The following is a 19,845-nucleotide window of genomic DNA, read 5'->3' as shown; positions in this document are numbered from 1 at the left end:
TCTTTTTCATCTATGTTTTATCACAGTACTGGCTTGATGCAGCTAAGGATTTTTTTAGCAGTTCATTGTCCTCTTTCAAAACAGCTTTTATCCAAAATATAGTTCTTTTCAGTTGTTTGTCAAAGCTATTTTGGATCATGGGATCATGGCAGGTCTTTTTCCCAGTTTATTGAAATGTGTATACTTGTCTGCCTCCTCTAATAGATATGTTTATTCAGTCTGCCTATCCTATAAATACATCCATAATGTGACAGACAGATTCCAATAAGTGGCAGTAGATCATTATATTGTCTCCTGTCAGTTCTTATTTTTTAAAAAAATTATTTCAGCATTTTTAATTGAAACTAGAAAATAACAGTGATTTACCTCTAGGTAGTCTGCTGCTATTGCTACAGACTTTCAGCTCTGTGTTAGACTAAATAGAAGGAGGCTGAATTTCAAGAGAACAATAGTAGTCAAGCAAAAGCCCACTATATATGGTATAGGCTAGTTTCATCATTTTTCCTTTGTGCTTCTAGATTTCTGTTCAAGGTTTTTAGGGATGCCATGGCTTTTTGGTGGAACTAGATTAGTGGGGTGGTTTTTAACTGGTAATAGATGCTTATAGCAGTTGCCTCTAATTTTGTTCAGGAAGGTAGCAGTCTCCTATTTATAAATCAGTTGTGTTGCCTAGCCACACTGCTTCACAGCTGCCCCACAATTGCCAGTCTAATACGGAAAGTGCTTTAGGGCAGCAAACGGACTCTACTCTTTTTCTTGTACAACTGTCAGGATATTGTAATTTCTATACCTGTGGAAGAAAGTCCTCACCTGCAGACCTTCTGGGAACAGGCTGTTCCTGACTAACTGCATTTACTTCTGCTGAATAACTCTGTGTATTTGCAATATCTTTAGTAGTAGTGCTTTCATGACATTTTGTTGAGAGCGATCAATAAAATATTAGCGAGATTACTATTTCAGCAGAGAGAATAGCTAAAAATATGTGAATGGGTTGACTTCAGGACTGACTAGGGTCCTTACCAGATATCCTCATATGACTGTATTTGTGATTGTAACCATAGTTACTTTTGTTAATCTTATTTACCTTTTAAAGTTGAAGAGGAAAAAGGAATTTGGGGTTAGTTAATGGTTTCGGTCATTGCTATGTCAGAAAGAGGTCCTTAGGTTACTGGCTGCAGATGTGTTATTGAGAAAGTAATAAAGTATTATCGTGTACAGGTTTGTGTTTTGATTAATAAGTAACTTTGTTGTGGGTTAAGATTGATACCTTTGGCCGTTGAACTGGCATAATCTCTAACAGGGCCGTAAAAATAGTTCAAATTTGTTGACACAAGTCCTTTTATTCAAAGACTTTGTCAAACAATATCCGATTGATGTTTTTCTTCCCCCACCTTTTTCTTCCCCCACCTTTTTCTTCACAAGCACCACCCCTTTTAATTTTAATTGTCTGGGCTAGAAATAATATATTTTTGTGTGATATCCATGGCAAGAAGTTATAAGAGGGATTCAGGCCTTCTTTGGCTTTTGGGCCATCACAAAGTTTAAAAATATCTGTCAAGAACTATTCTGTGAACAAAGTAAAACGTCTTTTTTAATCACTATTTTTCTCCATTTACTCTAAAAATATTCATAGAAAGAGTTGAGAGATTAGGAATATAGTTGTTTGCCACTGTATACTTCTATGGAAGCTGAAGCAGACAGAGCTTCCAAAGCCACTCATCATCTGAACAAGTATACTTGTACTTTTCATTACCAGGGGGTTATCTATTCAGAAATTACAGCTTCTCATGCTTTCTAATAACAAGGAAAAGGCAATTTTCTTCTGACTTCCCTCCCTCAAAGCAAGGAAACTGCTTTATCATGACCTCTGAATCCTGAAGCATCTTCTTAAGACTAAAATAGAATATTTTTACAGATTAAGTAACATGTGAAACTTCACCTGTACAACTAGTATTCAAAACTGACCTACAGAATTGGGTCCACCTTGCTCAGAATTAACTGATATCAAAGGTTCCTAGTTAACATCCCTTTCCAAATTTTGAGTCAGGAGAGAGCTAAGTCCCATACACCATCCCCAGAGCTCAGCTGTCTGTGTATCATCATGTTTTAGCTAATAAATGTCTTCTCTTTCATTGATGTTGACAAAATAGCCTGTTGGTCAATAACTGGAGAACTAGGTACAATAACTTTCCATAACTGAAAGAGTTCGAAGTCAACCCTGAAGCCCTACTGCTATCTGAATCTCTTTTACTTTACTTGTAATAACAACAAACAGTGTCTTTGGAATGAGTAAGGCGTCTTTGTGCCTAACAAATTTTACTGTACCTGCCAGTTGGTTTAATGAGTTCCCTCATCTTGCCTGCATGGAAAAATGGTCATACAAACTAGAGAAGGAAAATATTAAAAAATTAAAAATATATGCAAAGTTGTGGTTGGTATAACTAACTTTGACTTTAATAGTCATCAGTCACAAAACTCTCCTTGCTGACCATTTCTTTTTACTCCCCATGTCAGAAGAGCTTCGTAGTGGTCAGCTGAAACCAGAATTAAACAGGCATACAAGCACAGCTTTCTGCAGCTGTAAGCTAGCTCTTCTGTGGTGCTGGGCTCCAATGCATATTTTTTTAAAAGAGAATGTAACTGTAAGAAATTAATTTAAAACAATTGTTTATTTTTTAACAAATCATTGTTAGTCTACAAAGAGGTAGACTGTCTTTGCAGTCAGTTCAGATAGCCACAACTCCTTTTCACTACTGATCAAGATTAATCCTCTCCATTACTGTTATCATCCCTTCTATTGTTAATAATAATTGCTAGTGCTGACAGGATTCTCTAAATTTCAGAAGTTTCCACTTCCTGCCATGTTCTTCCCACTCTGCATGGCCGGTTACTGCTGGGCAGGAACTAAACATATATTAAGGATATTTCTGTGGGACTGAGAATGTACTGGAGGAGAGTATGATATTTTGAGATGTGAGGCTGGAGGTAGAGGCACTGTTCTGTTGAAGCACCTAAGAATAAATGTGATAGTTAAAGTGTATAAACCAAGTGTTTTCTTATCACTGGAAACCACTTCATCAGAGAAAGAGGAAATGTGAGGTTACTCCCTACAGCTGGAGAAGGTATGGCACTGTCAGAGAGAAAAAGGGGGAAGCTGGAGCTTCCATTGCAGTAAATCGCTAGGGTAGAATGGTGTTCCTCTGAGAAACTACAGCATAAAATAACTGAGCTAACCACAAAAATAAATAATACAACTTTAAAAATGTTGCTATACTCAGAGAAGAAGCTAGCCAGGGTCCCTAAAATGTATACTTGGGGTCATCCTGAAAAATTTTATAGCAGTGAAACTTACGTGAGAACATAGGGAAATAGCTGACAGTATCACTAAAGCTGTAAACCACAGCAAGAAGTGGAACATGGGAACTTGCCTGTCAGCTTCTCAGACAGAAAATGGGCAAGACAGTCACATTCATAAGAAGCTTGGAATAGAGGAAGAAGGACACCACCTATTACATATCTAAACCAAAGAAAACACTGTCTTAATATGCCCCACACCAGCAAAAGGTATAATTGAAAGCCTCATTGAAGTAAAACTTTTGTTTCGTTTTAAATGTATCTTGGGTCCACAGTAATAGCAGCTCACCTTCAGTCTTAGATAATTTTAAGGTCTGTTTTTGCCGTTGATCTCTACAAATGAATTCTTTTCCTTTTTCAGAATCTCTTTCCATTACTCAACCTTTGTATTTTCTTTTCACATTTATTCCTTGTTTTTCCTTCTTTCTAGACATAACCATGCTTTGGGAGAGTAGGTGGAAGACAAAATGCATTTGGAGGAGTGCTAAGAGCAGATGACTTCACAGTCTTCTGTTTGGAACCCAAAATAAGGACTTTTGTAAAGCTGCATTGTACCTCTCAATTGCCTGCTAGTTTTCTCTGAGAGGTAGCAATATAATGGAAAAGGACTATAACATGCTATAATTTACGTAGTCTTTTTTAAAATAATAAAAACATATTAGGTAAATATTACACTCTTTACTTGCTGCAAAAGTCAAATTTTCTTTAAAAACTTCCGAAAAGATACTCCAATAGAAATCTGTAAGCCTAAGAAAATATCAAAGAATCATTAAGGTTGGAAAAGACCTCTAGGATTATCAAGTCCAACCGTCAACCCAGCACCACTATGCCTCCTAAACCATGTCCCCAGGTGCCATGTCTACACGTTTTTTGAATACTTCCAGGGATGGTGAGTCCACCACCTCTCTGGGCAGCCTGTTCCAATGCTTGATCACTCTTTCAGTAAAGACATTTTTCCTAATTTCCAATCTAAACCTCCCACAGTGCGACTTGAGGCCATTTCCTACCATCCTATCGCTAGTTACTTGGGGGAAGAGACCAGCACCCACCTCACTACAACCTCTTTTCTGGTAGTTGTAGAGAGCGATAAGGTCTCCCTCCAGACTAAACAACCCCAGTTCCCTCAGCCACTCCTCGTAAGACTTGTTCTCCAGACCCTTCACCAGCTTTTTTGCCCTTCTTTGGACATGCTCCAGCACCTCAGTGTCTTTCTTGTAGTGAGGGGCCAAAAACTGAACACAGTATTCAAGTGCGGCCTCACCAGTGCCGAGTACAGGGGCACCATCATTTCCTTACTCCTGCTGGCCACACTATTCCTGATACGAGCCAGGATGCCATTGGCCTTCTTGGCCACCTGAGCACACTGCTGGCTCATGTTCAGCCGGCTGTCAACCAACACCACCAGGCAGCTTTCCAGCCACTTCCTCAAGCCTGTAGCGTTGCATGGAGTTTTTGTGACCCAAGTGCAGGACCCAGCACTTGACCTTGTAAGGTCTTTTAAGAGTCTTTAGGAGAGAAGCTCTTTAAGGTCTGTATTGTAAGATACAATGTCTGGCGGTGCTGTTTCTCCAACTGCTTATATTATGAATTAGCTCTGGGAGCTTTTGGAATATCATTCCCAGTTTCCAAAAATGGACTGAAAGGACAAGCAGATGCTACAAATGCAAAGTGTTTTGGAGGATGGAAGGTAGAAGAGGATTATAGCAGTGCCAGCAGGGAACAGGAAAACCAGGTAACTGAGCCACATTGGAAACTAATATTTACAAATTACTTGATGAACAATACTCGGTGAATTACTTGGATGAGACAGCTATATAATATTGTCGCACAATTATAGATGTTGTGTGATGTTACTGAGATTTTTAGAAACCTGTTGAAGATAAAAGACTTGCTGAGAAGCTTAACTTACCAGCTAATATTTATCAGTCATTCATTTATATTTGCACTGTAAGATTTCTGGTATAGACAGGTGATACGTAATTTGTACCGCATTTGAGAGCAGTCCATGCAGACTGATGAGATCTGAATTAGTTGCATCTAGGGCTGGCTGCCTTGAGCTCTGATGCTGAAACTAAAACCCAGGAAAAGTTGCTTACTTTTCACTTTCAGTGAGGGTTGTGAAGGCAGCATTGCTTTGAGCTTCCGCGAAGGGTCTGCTGAACCCAGCTTACTTTGTTTCCTCAGAAAACTCCTCCAGTATGCTACATAGTGCTCTCCAGTTATATTTGTGGGCTCCCAGGTGAGCTATACTAGCATTCACAGGAAGGGACAGACACTCCTGCTCACAGTGTAGTTGACTCTGGAGAGTAGCCAGAATCGGGCTAATAAGCCTTTATAAGCAGTGAATAATATAACTGTCCTAAGGTCCTGAAGCCATGAAATAAGGTGGAGGTGAAGAGTTAGACAGGAAAATTGCCTCCCTTATGCTGCTGCTGAGATCTATGGGCAGCTGGCCTGTCTTGTGCCTCTCTTCCCACTCCAAGTACGAGCAGCAGAGCAGAGCAAAGGATTTTAAGTCCCTGGCCTGGCCCTTAATGAGGTTAGCTAAGGTGAATGGGGCTGTGGAAGGACACAGAGAAGACCAAGAAAGGAGTGACAGGCACTTGACGGGACGGGCTGGAGAGAGGCAGAGGGAGAAGGAGAGGTCACGCTGGGTCCAAGTGCAAGCCCAGGTACCGGGGGGACAGAATTTGGGACAGAATTTCACCTGCTGCATGCTAACACCATAGCAAATGGGTACGTGTCACCCTCCTTTAAGACCTAAAAATTAATTTCCAACCCACCTATGCCAGGCATTGGCAGCTAAGGAAAAACCTCACTCTCTTTTTATTGCCTTCCCAAGAATTGTTCTCTGTCTCTTTCCATCTGTGCAGTGGAAGCCAAATCTTTGTTCTTTCTGAGGTGGCATGGCATGCTTATAAGTGTTCTGCATATTTTGTAACTTGGTTTGGTTGTTGCATGTACTCTTGGTATTTGTGGGTTTTATTGCATAAGATTAAGTTCTTGCTGTTTTAGGAAGTTAAGAAGGTGATTTAACTTCAGTGGAAGCACTGCTAGGAAGGCTCAAACTGCATGCCAAAACATTACCATGAAAATCTGTATGTGGAAACACAACTCTTGTTCTCTTTAGACAAGGTAGAACTAGTAACAAAGGCAGGTAATACACATTTTGACCCAAACTCATTCCTGTTGGAAGATGGCAGCATACTTTAATCAAAGCCCTTTAGAAGTGGATTTATCCTTATCTACTGAAAAGAGATTATTAGTGCAGCTAGTTTAGCAAGATTAGCAAATAGTTTAAAGACAGAACAACCAGACAGGCTACTTGATCTGTTCCTCTGGGGCTTTCAGTTCTGACTTCCAGATAAGCAGCCCTGGAAGCACCCAGGAAACACAAAATGAAATTCAGCACTGTTCAGGGGTTGTGCCAACATTTTCACTGAACCAAGAAGCAGCGATACTGAAATCATTTCCATACGTGCTTTGGGAGAGATTTTCCTGAGTGTCAAAGATTTGTTAATAAATCATACAGCAATAGCACACATTCCTCTGCCTATTTACTACAGTGATTTTATCTTCAGAGGGAAAGTATCCACATTTATTTTATCTTTCAAGAATTCATTTAAAATGGAATTTTTTTTCTGGGCAACAACCGAGTCACATTAAGAAACTGCAGGTACTTTTGTTTATAATGTTGTTTGTGAAATATCATTTGTGTATAATATTGTTTTTCTGAACTGCCTTTTTCTGACTAGTGTCTGAAATTAGTAAGGAAATGATACTGCCACAAAAATCTTTGCTGAATTTCTAATGAGGTATAATAAATATCTGCCTTTAGCTTTAGTTCAGAGTAACAGCTAATAAATTATGTGGAATATAAATGGATAGAAAATTGATAACATTACCAACTGTAAAGCATGCCATACTGGGGCACAATTTCGTGTATTTTAGTTTATCTCTCATAGCACTTCAGCAAAAAAACCATTCATGTATATACAGAGGTACATACTTATCTGGAAGTACACTTGCCCATCATTACTTTCTAAGAGGAGTTTTTCCAAGAACAACTGCTTAGTTAACTCTTAGCTACCCACTTTTCAGAGTATTTTTTTTAAATCCAAATCAAGTAATATCAAATAGCAAAACAATTTATTTTGTTGTGCAATACTGAGTACTGAAAAAACGAAGCGGTAATTTAATTAATTGTAAAAAATACTGCCTTGTTTCAAACAATTTTTTTTGGCTATTGTTTGCATACTAAAATTGCAGATACTTAAAGGAAAAGGATTGCTAGATATTATATCTACTTAACTAATATTTTATAGCTTTTTTTCCACGTAAAGAATACCATACAAACATCTGGAACCCCAAAATGACCAGAAGTGCACAGCCACAGTACAGAAGAATCAACCCTGAAGCTTATCTGTCTTGGGGCCTGTTGCTGAAGAATGAACTGATGTGACATGTTCAGTTTGCCCACGTCAGAAGCAAACTCATAACCTATGAGACTTATATAAATTTCTGACACAAACAGTAGCTCTATTAGTTGCTAATCAGGGAGAAAATATTAGTGTTGTACTTCTATAAGGCAATTTCTTAACTATTCTGTACAGAGGAGAGCCTGATCTTTGTAGTGTCCTTTGCAAAGGAGAAATTGGGGAATAACTGTTTAGCTCTAGGATCTTAGGTCTCGCACCACTCTTTAAATATCATTATGGCCCTCTTTACTGGAGATAGATGCCATATGACATAGGATACTGTGAGAATGGGGACATCGAAACTCCAATTTTCGTGATTCCTGCATCGATGCTCTAACATGTCTTCCTGTATATCACATGAGCAAACATTGTGACTAAAATTACAAGTATGCAGAGGACCTTAATTCTCACTGGCCCTTTTTTGATCTCAGTTTGCACTTCTTTTTCACCCATGTTTAAACAAAAAAAGCCCCAAAACCATCACCACCACCAACAACAAACCAAAAAAACAGAAGAAGCAAACACAATGAGGATGGAGACTTCAATAAAGTGTGTTCTGCACAACTTAATTAGATGCAGGTCATCCTTGGCATTGCATGTAGCTGCTTCTAATGTTATAAAACCTGCTGTTACATCTGCTGCTCTAGTCAAACAAGAAACAGATAGCAGAGGAGACTAAAAGTGTAGCAAACTCTGTCATTGTTGTTTTGGAGAGAAATCCAGCAAGTGTTTACACATGTGCATGACTTTTAAATACAGTTTCAATGAAGGTTAACCTAAATAAATTAACCGATCATTTTGAATTCAAGTCATTGAATACAGGAGACCCTGTCAACACAAGACTCCAAATCTCCTCAAAGAGAGGCAGTAAGGCTTTTTGGAAAATATGCCAATTCTAAGGTGTGGAGAAATAGAGGCAACATCTGTGCTTGATCTTTTGCTGTGGAGGTTGTAAATTCTGCAAGAACTTAAACACTGCCTACTTCAAAATAAACTGATTTTCAGCAAACAGCAGACATGCATGGTGGTCAGCAGAAGTGTTTGGGAGGGGAAGGCCTCAGGCAGCCCCAAGAGATGCAAGTGTGTATCTTTTACAGTATTGGTACCACTTTTGTCTTACCCTTTCTATTGCATTAGAGTCCACTAATCCATGACTAGCATGCCATTTAAGCATATAATTGCCCTGTCTTTATCTATTTTTATGTGAATTCTTAACAGGACAAAGGGAGTTATTTTCATTTTTGGAAACAATTCAAAACTCTATTAAACCCAAGTAGTATAAGCACAGATGCTTAAGGAGAGGCAGATATAAATATACATGTGAGACTAAACACTAAGTGTATAGTGGGGTTTTCCTCTTCTGTGTCTTTTGGATAAGACAGTTTATTAATAAACAGTAAACTACTGCTTGGGAGATAGTGTTTTGGTTTCTGTGAATATCAACTCCTGGTTACAAGATTATATTTGGGAGCCAGAAAACCCATTTAGAAAAAAAAAAAGAGACAAGCGAAGAATATATGTTTCTGAAATTACAATGACATTGAGTAACTTCTCCTTTGTTCAACTTCCATGTACTCTTTCACATCCAGGTTTAATGCTGAATGAGGAGGAGACTTTTTTTCCTTATAAGTCTCCTGGTCTGGCTGCAAGTAGGCTGTTCAGGAAAGATTTTTAAGGGCAAGCTGTCAGATGCAGTGTTTGAGTGGGTTTTGTATGATCCCAGCTGCTGAAACACTGACATCCATATATCTTTGATTAACTAAGTCCCTGTCTATGTGAACTGATATGTTCATAGAGGAGTTAACACAGCCTACTTAGAAAGTTTTACAGCCCTTACATCCTGGTAAGGAGTCGGTCTGCTTACAGCAAACATGATTTTGGAAAAAATCCCTGAATTCTTGTAGCGCTCTGATTTTGTGTCTCAAGACTTCCTCAGAGCCCTCATCTGATGATGAATTTTCCCAAGACACCAAATACAAGCTCAGGGTTCTGTTTCTCACATCCTACAACCTACAGTATCTTTGCCCACAGCTTTTCAATACTGTCCCAATGCCTTGCTTCATCTTTTATGACTACCTGAACAGCAGAGACAAAAAAAATAAATAAATAAAGAGGGAGCAGGATTAACTTTTCTGACAACAGTGAGAAGTAAGATTGGTTCAGCTTTCTTAGGGATCTTGGCACTCAATTTAGGATGTCCACTCTCTTAGTTTGGTTTCATTATTAGGTGTATTTGCTACCCTCATATGGTTTTCCTTTTTTAAACATTGTCTCCTGCAGTTCCATGTGCTCCCACTCCAGATTGGTGATGAACTACTACATAAGAGGATAAAAGTATTGCAAAAGTGAAAGCATTCTTCTATTTTATGTCTGTCCTTTGAAAATGTTTGCCCAAACACACTGTTATGACATTAATCCATTTTTTCTTAACAGGGAAGTTGCATGATACTGACCAGTGAGAGAAAACAAAAATCTGAAAGGTTGCTGCCTTTTAATCCCACTCACATTGGGCATGTGGTCTGCTTTCAGTGTGTCTGGCTGCTGCTTCTTCTCCAGTATTCAAAAGTTTCAAGTATTGACCACTCGTGCAAAGGAGCTTTGATCTTGTTTGGGACTTCAAGCATGCTGATAGCCTGAGACCATGTTATATATTGTGTAAACTATTACCACTGAAACATTCTTAGGAATAATTCAATAGATGTTCTCAATGAATCAATCTACAAGGGTGGCCAAAACCACTTTGTAAGCATGGTTTGTTACTTTGCCAAGCCCTAGAAAAAGTCTTCAATTGTTTCAACATTTGAAAGACTCACACACAAATTTATCCCACAGTCTAATAGGAAGAATAAACCTAAGGCTGAGCCATTCATCTCTTTCCCGCTAACCAGGTAGAAGTTGTCTGTATGACTGTGACTGTGAATGCAGCAGAGGTTATGGCCCATGTTGCCCCCAGGCAGGCACTTAGCAGGAGAGATCTTCTGATGCAGTTATGTTGTACTGGGAAGGACAGGAACAATTTACATCTGTATATGTATTTAAATTAAAAAAAAAAATAATCTGTGTCATCACCATTTTTCTTGTAGGCAGTTGTGAATAGGGGTGCTACCAGGAAATTGATTCTAATAGGAAACATCAAATTAAAAGTAAGGCATGCAATGACAGCATTGAGCAGGTTTCCCCTATTGCTCCTTTCTTTAGCAACCCTGTGATTGTAGTCACACTGCACCAAGTTGTTAATTGCATTCATGTATTGGTTTGGTGGGAGAAGCAAGGATAAAAATATAGAGCTATCAAGTAAAACCTTTACTGTGAATTTAAAAGTTCTTACCCAGATTCTTGTTTTACCTTTTGTATCCATGTTAAATCCTGGCATCCATAAGTTAAAGAATGGTAGGTTAACTGAGAGAAAGTGGCAGAACAGGAAAAAAAAATCCATTTTGGCTGTTCGTAAGAAAAAAAGGGAATTCTTTACTAATCAAGTGGGTACTTGCCATGGTGGTGTTAATGAGATGCTGTGTAACAAAGTACACAGGCATGTGATGAGGTCTCATGGGCCTCTCTGAAATTAGGCATCCACCTGAATGCTTTACATATCAAGGATAGATTTAAGCATATTTCTAAAATTAAGCATGTTCTTAAAAGTTTTGTTGATTTTTTCAGTGTCCCCCAAACCAACATTAATTGGCTGGTAACTGGGCCAGACTTAGTGTTTAAATAAGCCTGTTATTACATTGTGGTTACACTTTAGTTGGTTTTGTGGGTTGTTTTATGTCAAGCCCCCATTCTATATAGAAATTGACCAAGGTACTGTTAAAAGGCTCTGAAACAGATCTTCCATTGAATCAATACCAAAGCCGTATTTATTTTATGCAGCACCAAATTTATAAAAACAAAACCAACTTTCTTCTTGCTTTTAGAAACCTTTTTTTCCTTGAAATATCTTTATCTATTGTACAAATAGCATACACTCATACACTCTTATTTTTTGGTTCTACAAAAATCCTTATCTATGCACAGAGATGCTTATCAACTAAAATGTGTAGATTTTGCTCGAGAAGTAATAAAAAATTTTTTCAAAAAATTTTGTTACCGACTCCTAAATGTAAAGGTCAAAGGGGAAAAAACTTGAAACATCACCTCATTTGAATGTTTCATATCAGTTCCCTTTTGATGTTATTGCTTTGCATATTTAATCTAGTTTTATTAATAATAATGTTTCTGTGTGTATTCAGAGGAGTTGTTGAGGATATGCTTATATTTAAAGCAGCCCCTAACTGCAGACACTGAAACTCCCTCTCAAAGTATTTGAAGGCAGCTTCATGGCAGATGAAAGTGTATTTCTCCCAAATCATACTTCCTACTGAGATTTCTGTGGAGTTCCTGACGTAGAGCTGCTTTAGTCTCACAGATATGGAAGAGGATTGTATGATCATTTTGTTTGACCAACAATCAGCAGAACTGGTAATCTGCAATCACAAGCCCAGAATTTGTAATTAAGCTGCAGCAGGTTTTCAGTAAGATGTACATATATTAGATAAAAATCACATCTGTAAAAGAGTCACATCCATAAGAGCATTGGCTTAATGATTAACTATTAAAAATTTCACACCTTGTAGTTGCATATTTATCTTGCTTGTTAGGCCATTCTCTACTAAGTTAAAGAAATGTTCCCCCATCAGAAAATCTCATCTGTGTTGAGTTACTTGCATGGTGCAATCACGTCCTGTATTCGCTCTCTCTTAAATAAAATAAATTCTTTGAGCTTGTTAAGAATAACTGTAAATTGTGTTTCCAAGCACTTGGTTAAGAAAACAAGCAACAAGGACTTATTGTTCATTTTCCAAGAGAATCCTTTTTGAAACATCTATACTAGGCTCAGGCACATATTCCAGGAATAGTATTGTTGCTGTCACTAAAAGAGTGTGTTAACCCACTTTTCTTGCTATCCCACGGTTTAACTATCAAAGAATAATACATGGCTTCATAGAGCATACCTTACATCTTAAATCCTTTTCACCATTACTGTGTTTCTGGACACTTTCTCTCATGCACTCTCTGTCCTACATGTATAATTTTGTGTATGATTTGACATAAAATTATATTACAAACACACCACTTAAATAGGATCACCTTCATAATTCATCCAGATCACTCTGTCTCTATTGCTGTCATTACTTCCCACTCCACTAATTTCTGTGTCATCAGATTTGAGAGTGTGCTATAGGAGAACGTAATTTCAGCTTTCCTGAACTACAAGGTAGCATTGTAGCCTCTTAAGATTTGAGACTTAATAATTGCACATGTTCAGTAATGTTTCCTTAAACTAAATGAATATAACAATATCTGTTAAGCAATCATAATGGCTTCAAAGTACATGTCAAATCCTCTGTTAACTTCCTTATGAGTGACTATGTTATTAAGTGCTTACCAATGCATACTACGTCTCTAATGGATCCAAAGATGTCATTACAGTTTTTAAGTAAATAAAGAAGTTTTTGTAACTTCCTCATGCATTTTCTTGGTAGAACATAAGAGTTGAAAAAACCAATTAGTTTACTGGAGGTACATTATATTTCCCCAAGAATTCCCCCTCTTATTTGGAAGACCGTTTTTAGCTTTGCAGCGTATTTTTGGCACACATTCATGTTAAAATACTATTTTCAGTTAAAGAGCAGTGTCAGTAGGAGAAACAAAAGAAGGAAAAGAAAATCCATTTACAGCTGAGATTTGAAAATGGAGAAAGCTGAGAGTCAGAAGGCCAACTGACAGGAATCACAGAAGAGATGGGTAGAGATAGTAGGAATGACACAGAAGTATGGAGACCGCAGAGGAGGGGAGCTACAGAGAGTATTTTGTAGCTGTAATACCAGGAAAAGTGGTGGATGCAGAGGAATTGTCAACAATCATAACATTAAGAATCTTTATTTTAGTTTATTTCTGATTGTGTATAGTTTTTCCTTCTGACAATGCTCTGATCATAGTTTTCTTTAGGACTTTCCCTGGGTATTTCATCTGATTTCCTAGGTTTTTTAAGACACCTGCAAATGCTAAAGCACTTGTCATTAACAGGTATCATTTCAAAGGTGAGACTGCCCTACACAGAGACTTTATATAAGCCTGACAGTCATGAATGTGACTTTCCTCCTAGTCCCAGTTAGACAAATTATATTTTCAAATCTTTGGTGTGCATAAATGGTGTTTATACTGAAGTTGTATATTCTGTCTGTCTACAGGAATACATTCCACTAGTATCAGTTGAAATTATGTTCTCAGATCAGTTCCACATACTCAATTACTTTATTTGCATCTCAGGGAAGTTAATTCATAGTACTGCTGCAGTCAACACAATCTAGGTGTCTTTAGTGATGAAACTGGGGGTTTAGTTTAGCAGCAGCTCCCCAAGTCCCTTGAACTCCTGTTACTAAAAAGCTTCATAGGCATTGGGCTATGTCCAGTTCTCCATAAAAACAGTGTCTGCAGATATACTGGACTTCTCCAGAACCTTTCTGCCATATCTGTATTATTGGAGATACCTTGAATCCTGGAGATTTCCTTTACAGTTTTCACATTTTTACATTTGTTGCCTATTTTGCATAGATTTTCATGCACAGCTGTGTCAAACGTCTCTGAACTAACCTTCTTCACATTTGCAGAGGACTTCAACATTTAATCAGCCGAGTCAAATTTCCAGAGACAGTAACATGAGTAACTGCACGGTACTTTTTTGCCTTACGCAAATCTTTTGTTTTGTTCTTGAATAGACTTTCATTTTCCTTCCCAGGCCTCCCTAGATTTCTCTGGGCTAGTTCTCTCATTTCTGCCAGATGATCTCATCTGCAAAATATAATTAGCCACTCCCTCTAGTGGTTTGGCCTTATCTTCCCAGGTTTCTCCTATAATACATAGTGGGCCTTGCATTCATCAACCATAGCACATTCAGTGAAAAGTCCATTGGTACCTAGGGCACTTACTTCCCTATAGGCAAACTTAAAATAGCAGCCATTCATCTTAGTCTGATCCTGTAGTGTTAATGAATTTTCACAGCCTGCATTTCAGTATTAAACATTTCTGTAAGGCTGTCTAAGGATGGTATGGAGTGATTGTTATAATTCTGCCTTAAGATAATAGTTTTGTGAGCTTCAAGTTTGTCCCCTGGCAAGTTATAATCTCTGACATACCAAACAAGCAAATAATGGGACCAAGGGTACAATAACCTGATGCCTTCCTATGGTTCTTAGGGAAAAGGCTTCTAGGTTTTGAGTAGCATAGATGTGTATTGCTGAAGTAAAGGCACTGTGAAACAGTTCCAGCCTCAGGAACTCCCCATGCCTCCAAGAAAACAGGTAAAAAACCTCCTTCTGCATTACTAATAATGGAATATGAGGCTGTCATGATATTCTGACCTACGTGTGCCCTGCTTCTCCTACCCTCTTTTGCCCCCTGAGGAAGAGTAGGGACATGTATCTTTCATTCGGCCTCCTGAACAAGTCCTGTTGTCTAACATCCCTCCCTCTCATTGTCCCTTTCTCCCTCCAGGACATCCCACCATTAACACCAGATGTCACCAGGCTGTTGCCTCATGGATCAGAGGGACCTGACCACAACATAAAATAGAGAAAAAAGGACTGCAGTAGTGCAACAGTCCTTAAAATTTGGGCACAAGCATTCATCATCTCTTCATCTGTTTCCTCACAAGTCCTCTCATTCGTACAAGTTCATAACATTCTTAGAAAAACAAGTTTCCCAGTCTATTCTGTATCGGCTCCCTTCTCACCCCCCAACATTCCTATAACAGCATTTCCTTCTTAAACAACAGTTTTCTCTTTCCCTGCAAAATGAAAACAGAGGGAAAGGCAATGGAAGTGGGTTTGTATAAGCCCCGGTTTTCTCCCACTCACATCAGCCTCTGGGAAGGTTAATGATTAATTGAAACCATCTGCTCAGGGCCTTCTCTCCATGTGGTTAGTCCTATTATGTCACATATGTTCACACAAATTCTAAATAAAACCACCTTCCCCTCCCATGCTTCTTAACAACTTCAGACAGAAGTAATCATCTTTGACTTGAGAACAGCTTAAAAAGCAAATTGTGAAGATCCTGTCTTTAGTAGTGTAGAAAGAATGTGTAGGAACTTATGAAAACCATTGTAAAGCAAGTCTCATAATCTCTCTGTTTAACTGTTATCTTAGAAATAATGAAAACATCAAGTCTAGCTTGAGAGAGCAGGGGAGAAACTTGGTCTTACTAGAGAACTGCAATTCTATGAACTGGTGCATTAAAAAAAAAGCATCTTGGGACTTTCTGTAAAACTGCCCTATTTTTCTGCCTTTTTTGGGGACTTAGAGAAGGTCAAATAAAAATATGAGGCAAAGGCCACAAAAATGGTAGAATGCAAAGAATTGTCTCTCTGAGGAACTATTCATCCTTCATGAATACTGGATCCCCAGGGTTGATGGTGCACAGCTGAGGCCAGGGAGTAGCTGTTCTTTTCACATATTCTCTCTAAGTAATAAAAGAGTTGTCATACTTTTTTTTCCTATACAGGACTTCAGGCAGGTAAAAATGGATTAACACTTGAACCAGTTTTTGGCCTTTTCTTTCTAAGTAGGCTATTTATATGTAGTACTATCAGCAGCAGTAGTAGCGGTCATCACACTTGAGAGAATACTGCACACACAGAGATAGATTTCCATGCATGCTTCTTTCCTTCCTGCATTTCTTAGCAGTAGTCACAGCCAGTGGAAATTCTTTTCTCCCCTCAATGTCCTTTACTGTCTCCCCAAGATGTTCTGCATCAGATTCTTATATTTCTCCCAACACTTCCCAGGGAGAAATCTGTCCATACATTGACACATACGTCTGAACATGTGAGCACTGATTTAAGGGTATAAGATGCACCAGGTTTGTAATAAGCCATTCATATGGATGATTTTTGCCCCCAAGGTAAAATGAACGCATTCTGGATGCCTTCTTCTTCCTCCTCTTCTTCCTCCTCTTCTTCTTCTTCCTTCCTCCTCCTCTTCCTCTTCCTCCTTTTCTTCCTCTCCTTCCTCTTCCTCCTCTTCTTCCTTCATTTCTTTCTGTCTACATTTGTATTTCTGCTCTTTGGAATGGCGTGGTGGACCTTTTGCGGTTTTTGTGAACGCCATTTTTCATATTTACCTCTTAGTGGAGGTGGCAGAACATGCACAATGTCCATGAGGCTCTTCTAGCTACATTTCTCTCTGAGCCTTGAAGGAGTTTCTTGTGTTGCTGCCCGGTGGGAAAGAAACAGGGCTAGGGGCAAACATCCTAATGGAGCCACAGGTCATGCCCCATGTAGAAAGAAGAGGTGATATTAGGAGGCAGATTATTTCTGTGCCTCTGGATGTTCCAGAACTTGCAGCTGGGAGAAGAACTTCGCTGTGTGCAGGCCTAGAAAGGGGGGAGTTTCCCACTCCTAAAAAGGGTCTGCTGCTGTCAGCCTGTGTAATGTGGACATACAGGGCTTCCCTGAATTAACTCATGTTTAAGCCAGCACACAGGTTACAGAAAAACAACCAGTGTTGACTTTTTAAAAGTGCCAGTGATGGAAAAGTGATGGAATTGTCTTGAATAGAAATTTAACACATTATGAATTATTCTATTTTTGGAAAGAATAGCAAGGTACTCTCAGCCAAAGAATAAGATTTATGAGCTCCTTATTTTTCACTGCAAAACCCCATATATATAGTCTTGTAAAATATTCTTGTCTCACTATAGCCATCAGATACTCCTGTGAATACAAGAAGCCCTTTTAAATTGATTTCCTGTTCTCCTTCATTGCTTAAACAGGCATAAAATAATGTATGTCTGTGGTTGTTCTTATTGGCCTCTAAGTATATTTTTGTTTGTTAACTTAAAGAATCAATAAAGTTTAAGAATCAAATTAATCTCAAATTAACTAAACCCTCTGAAGTTGCACAAGCAATAAATTGGTGTTAGATATTTAGTGTGTTACACTCTTGAAATATTTCTCCTGATACACACACAGATTTAAAAAAAAGTTAGCAATTCAATAAAGCATGACTCCAGAAGTCAGATAGTATTTAATTAAAAGAAATCTTGTATTTGAGATGAATCAGATTTTATATTACCTGCCTGCTCCTGCTGGAGCTTAAAAATATTGTGTGCAGCAATAATCAGAAAATATTTAAATATGAAACACGAAAGAAAATAAGTTCCAATACAGTTAGCAATTGCTGTGTATCATGCACTAAATATCAGGTTATGTTTGAGAAAAAAAAATCTGCAAGTACACCTTCATCTCCTTCTAAAAATCCTTCCTTCACCTTCTGTTTATTGTGATGAAAGAATAAAAAAAAGTAAGAAATACTTTTAAAAAGAAACATTTTAATAGTGTTAGAAAATGTAGCTTTCAAGTGCTTAGAGAAGCCAAAAGTAGTTTCAGTAGATCACATTAGCTTTACAGGTTATGATGCTTTTCAAAGCATGTTGTCATGATTTCTATTACATTACACAAGCCACTTTAATAAAAAGCCTACCATTCCAGCTCTCCTGATTACCTACCTGCTTACTTCTGTCATTCCACTTTAAAACTGGATCACACCAAGAGCATTAAAAAAAAGAGATTATTTCCCTTTTTTTTCAGGAAAACAATTGGCAAGTTTTGACTTAGAATACTGCATGAAACTGTACCTCAGAAAGCTGAACATAGCATCAGGATGTCTCCTCTCCTAAAGTTAAAAGCTGATAAACTTTGCTGCCTATGCATTTGCGTGGACCAGCTAAGAGTGCCAAATGCCCCACTTTACATTCCCTTCACAGAACAGGTAGATGGTCTCTTTTTTCTGATAGCTCTACAAAGTGCCATGATCCATTCCCTGGCCCTGTGTGTCCCACTTCTCCCTGCTTGTGTTGATCAAGGTCAATACGTAGGCCCTTGACTGTCCTTCCTCTGTGTGCGATCTTGTGCAACTTCTCCTGTCCTCTTCATGCTTGCAGGTTAGTAGCTGACAAACTCCCCTGACGTAGAGAATGTGACTGTAGTCTACTTGTTTCTGTCTGGGACAAAGACCATTTAATTACTACTCTAATGAAAACAGGGAGACTGTTCTTCTACTTCTTCTTGTTCTTCTCAATAGTAAAATATTTTATCTTTTCTAATCTCTGACTGGGAACTAGTATTTCAGAGCTTCCTGGGATCAGAAGCATATGTAATGTTCCACTAAATGAGACCTTCCAACTCACAATTGGTCTTTAAAATTGTGTCAATCTGATTATCACCTTGTGTTTCTCTGTATCCCCTTAGATATTGACAAGATCTTGTCAAAGAACTCCTTGTAACACAAAAACTACAAGAAGCCAATGCAAGGAACCTCATCAAGACTTACAGAGGGAACAATATGCCACTTCTGAGAGACTGCATGTCACAGGATTAGAAACTTCTGTTTCTACTCTGCTTTTATAGACTAACAGTCATTGCAAAAGACATAACAGAGTTTTATAGTCATTTTTCTTTTAATTTTATTTTAAGCTCTGGAATTCAAAAAAATTTTGACCATTGATATGATTCTTGATTTCTCGGTTTAACTGTTCAATTTTGTTATGGATCTCTAACTGGATACACCAGGCCTCTGACCACAAAAATTCTTGCAGCATTGAAGAAACGTTGATAATGATAATGACCATAAGCTAGTTTTTAGAGTGAATTTCACAAAATAGCTAAGAGAATCCAAGCCCATATCTAATACTGAAAGCATCATGCAAACATCAAAACAGAAAACCTTTCTAATGTTATGTCTGCATGTTAATTGCACAAAGGCAGGCTTCCAAATTGTCTGTCCAAAAATGTCTAAGTGATTCTTTTGTCCTTTGATGCTCATAGCGTTGAATTTCAAGTATGAAAAAAGTTCAATATCTGAAGTTTTTCTTACTATAGCCTTCTTCCTTCCTACATATACTTCAAGAGTCTCTCAATGTTGCAGACGGTTTCTATTAAAAATTAACAGTGATATCATTAACATTTTCCAAT

General features: G+C 38.1%; 1 protein-coding gene across 2 annotated transcripts in view; it reads left to right on the top strand.

Moving 5' to 3' along the window:
* The window catches only part of LOC104048953 (proprotein convertase subtilisin/kexin type 5-like), a 198,447-nt gene that overhangs the window by 55,249 nt on the left and 123,353 nt on the right, over positions 1 to 19,845 (top strand). Inside the window, exon 2 of one of the 2 annotated variants that reach the window (XM_064438919.1) lies at positions 15,369 to 18,643. The exons of the other annotated variant lie outside the window; for it this stretch is intronic. Within the exon in view, the coding sequence (XP_064294989.1) occupies positions 18,536 to 18,643 (108 nt within the window). The 5' untranslated portion in view covers positions 15,369 to 18,535. The remainder of the gene's footprint in view (positions 1 to 15,368; positions 18,644 to 19,845) is intronic. 2 annotated transcript variants of the gene reach the window in all.

The sequence above is a fragment of the Phalacrocorax carbo genome, chromosome Z, assembly GCF_963921805.1.
Source record: "Phalacrocorax carbo chromosome Z, bPhaCar2.1, whole genome shotgun sequence".
In the NCBI taxonomy this organism is placed as follows: Eukaryota; Metazoa; Chordata; class Aves; order Suliformes; family Phalacrocoracidae; genus Phalacrocorax; species Phalacrocorax carbo.
Note: the sequence above shows the minus strand (reverse complement) of the source record. Positions and strands in the feature narration are given on the sequence as shown.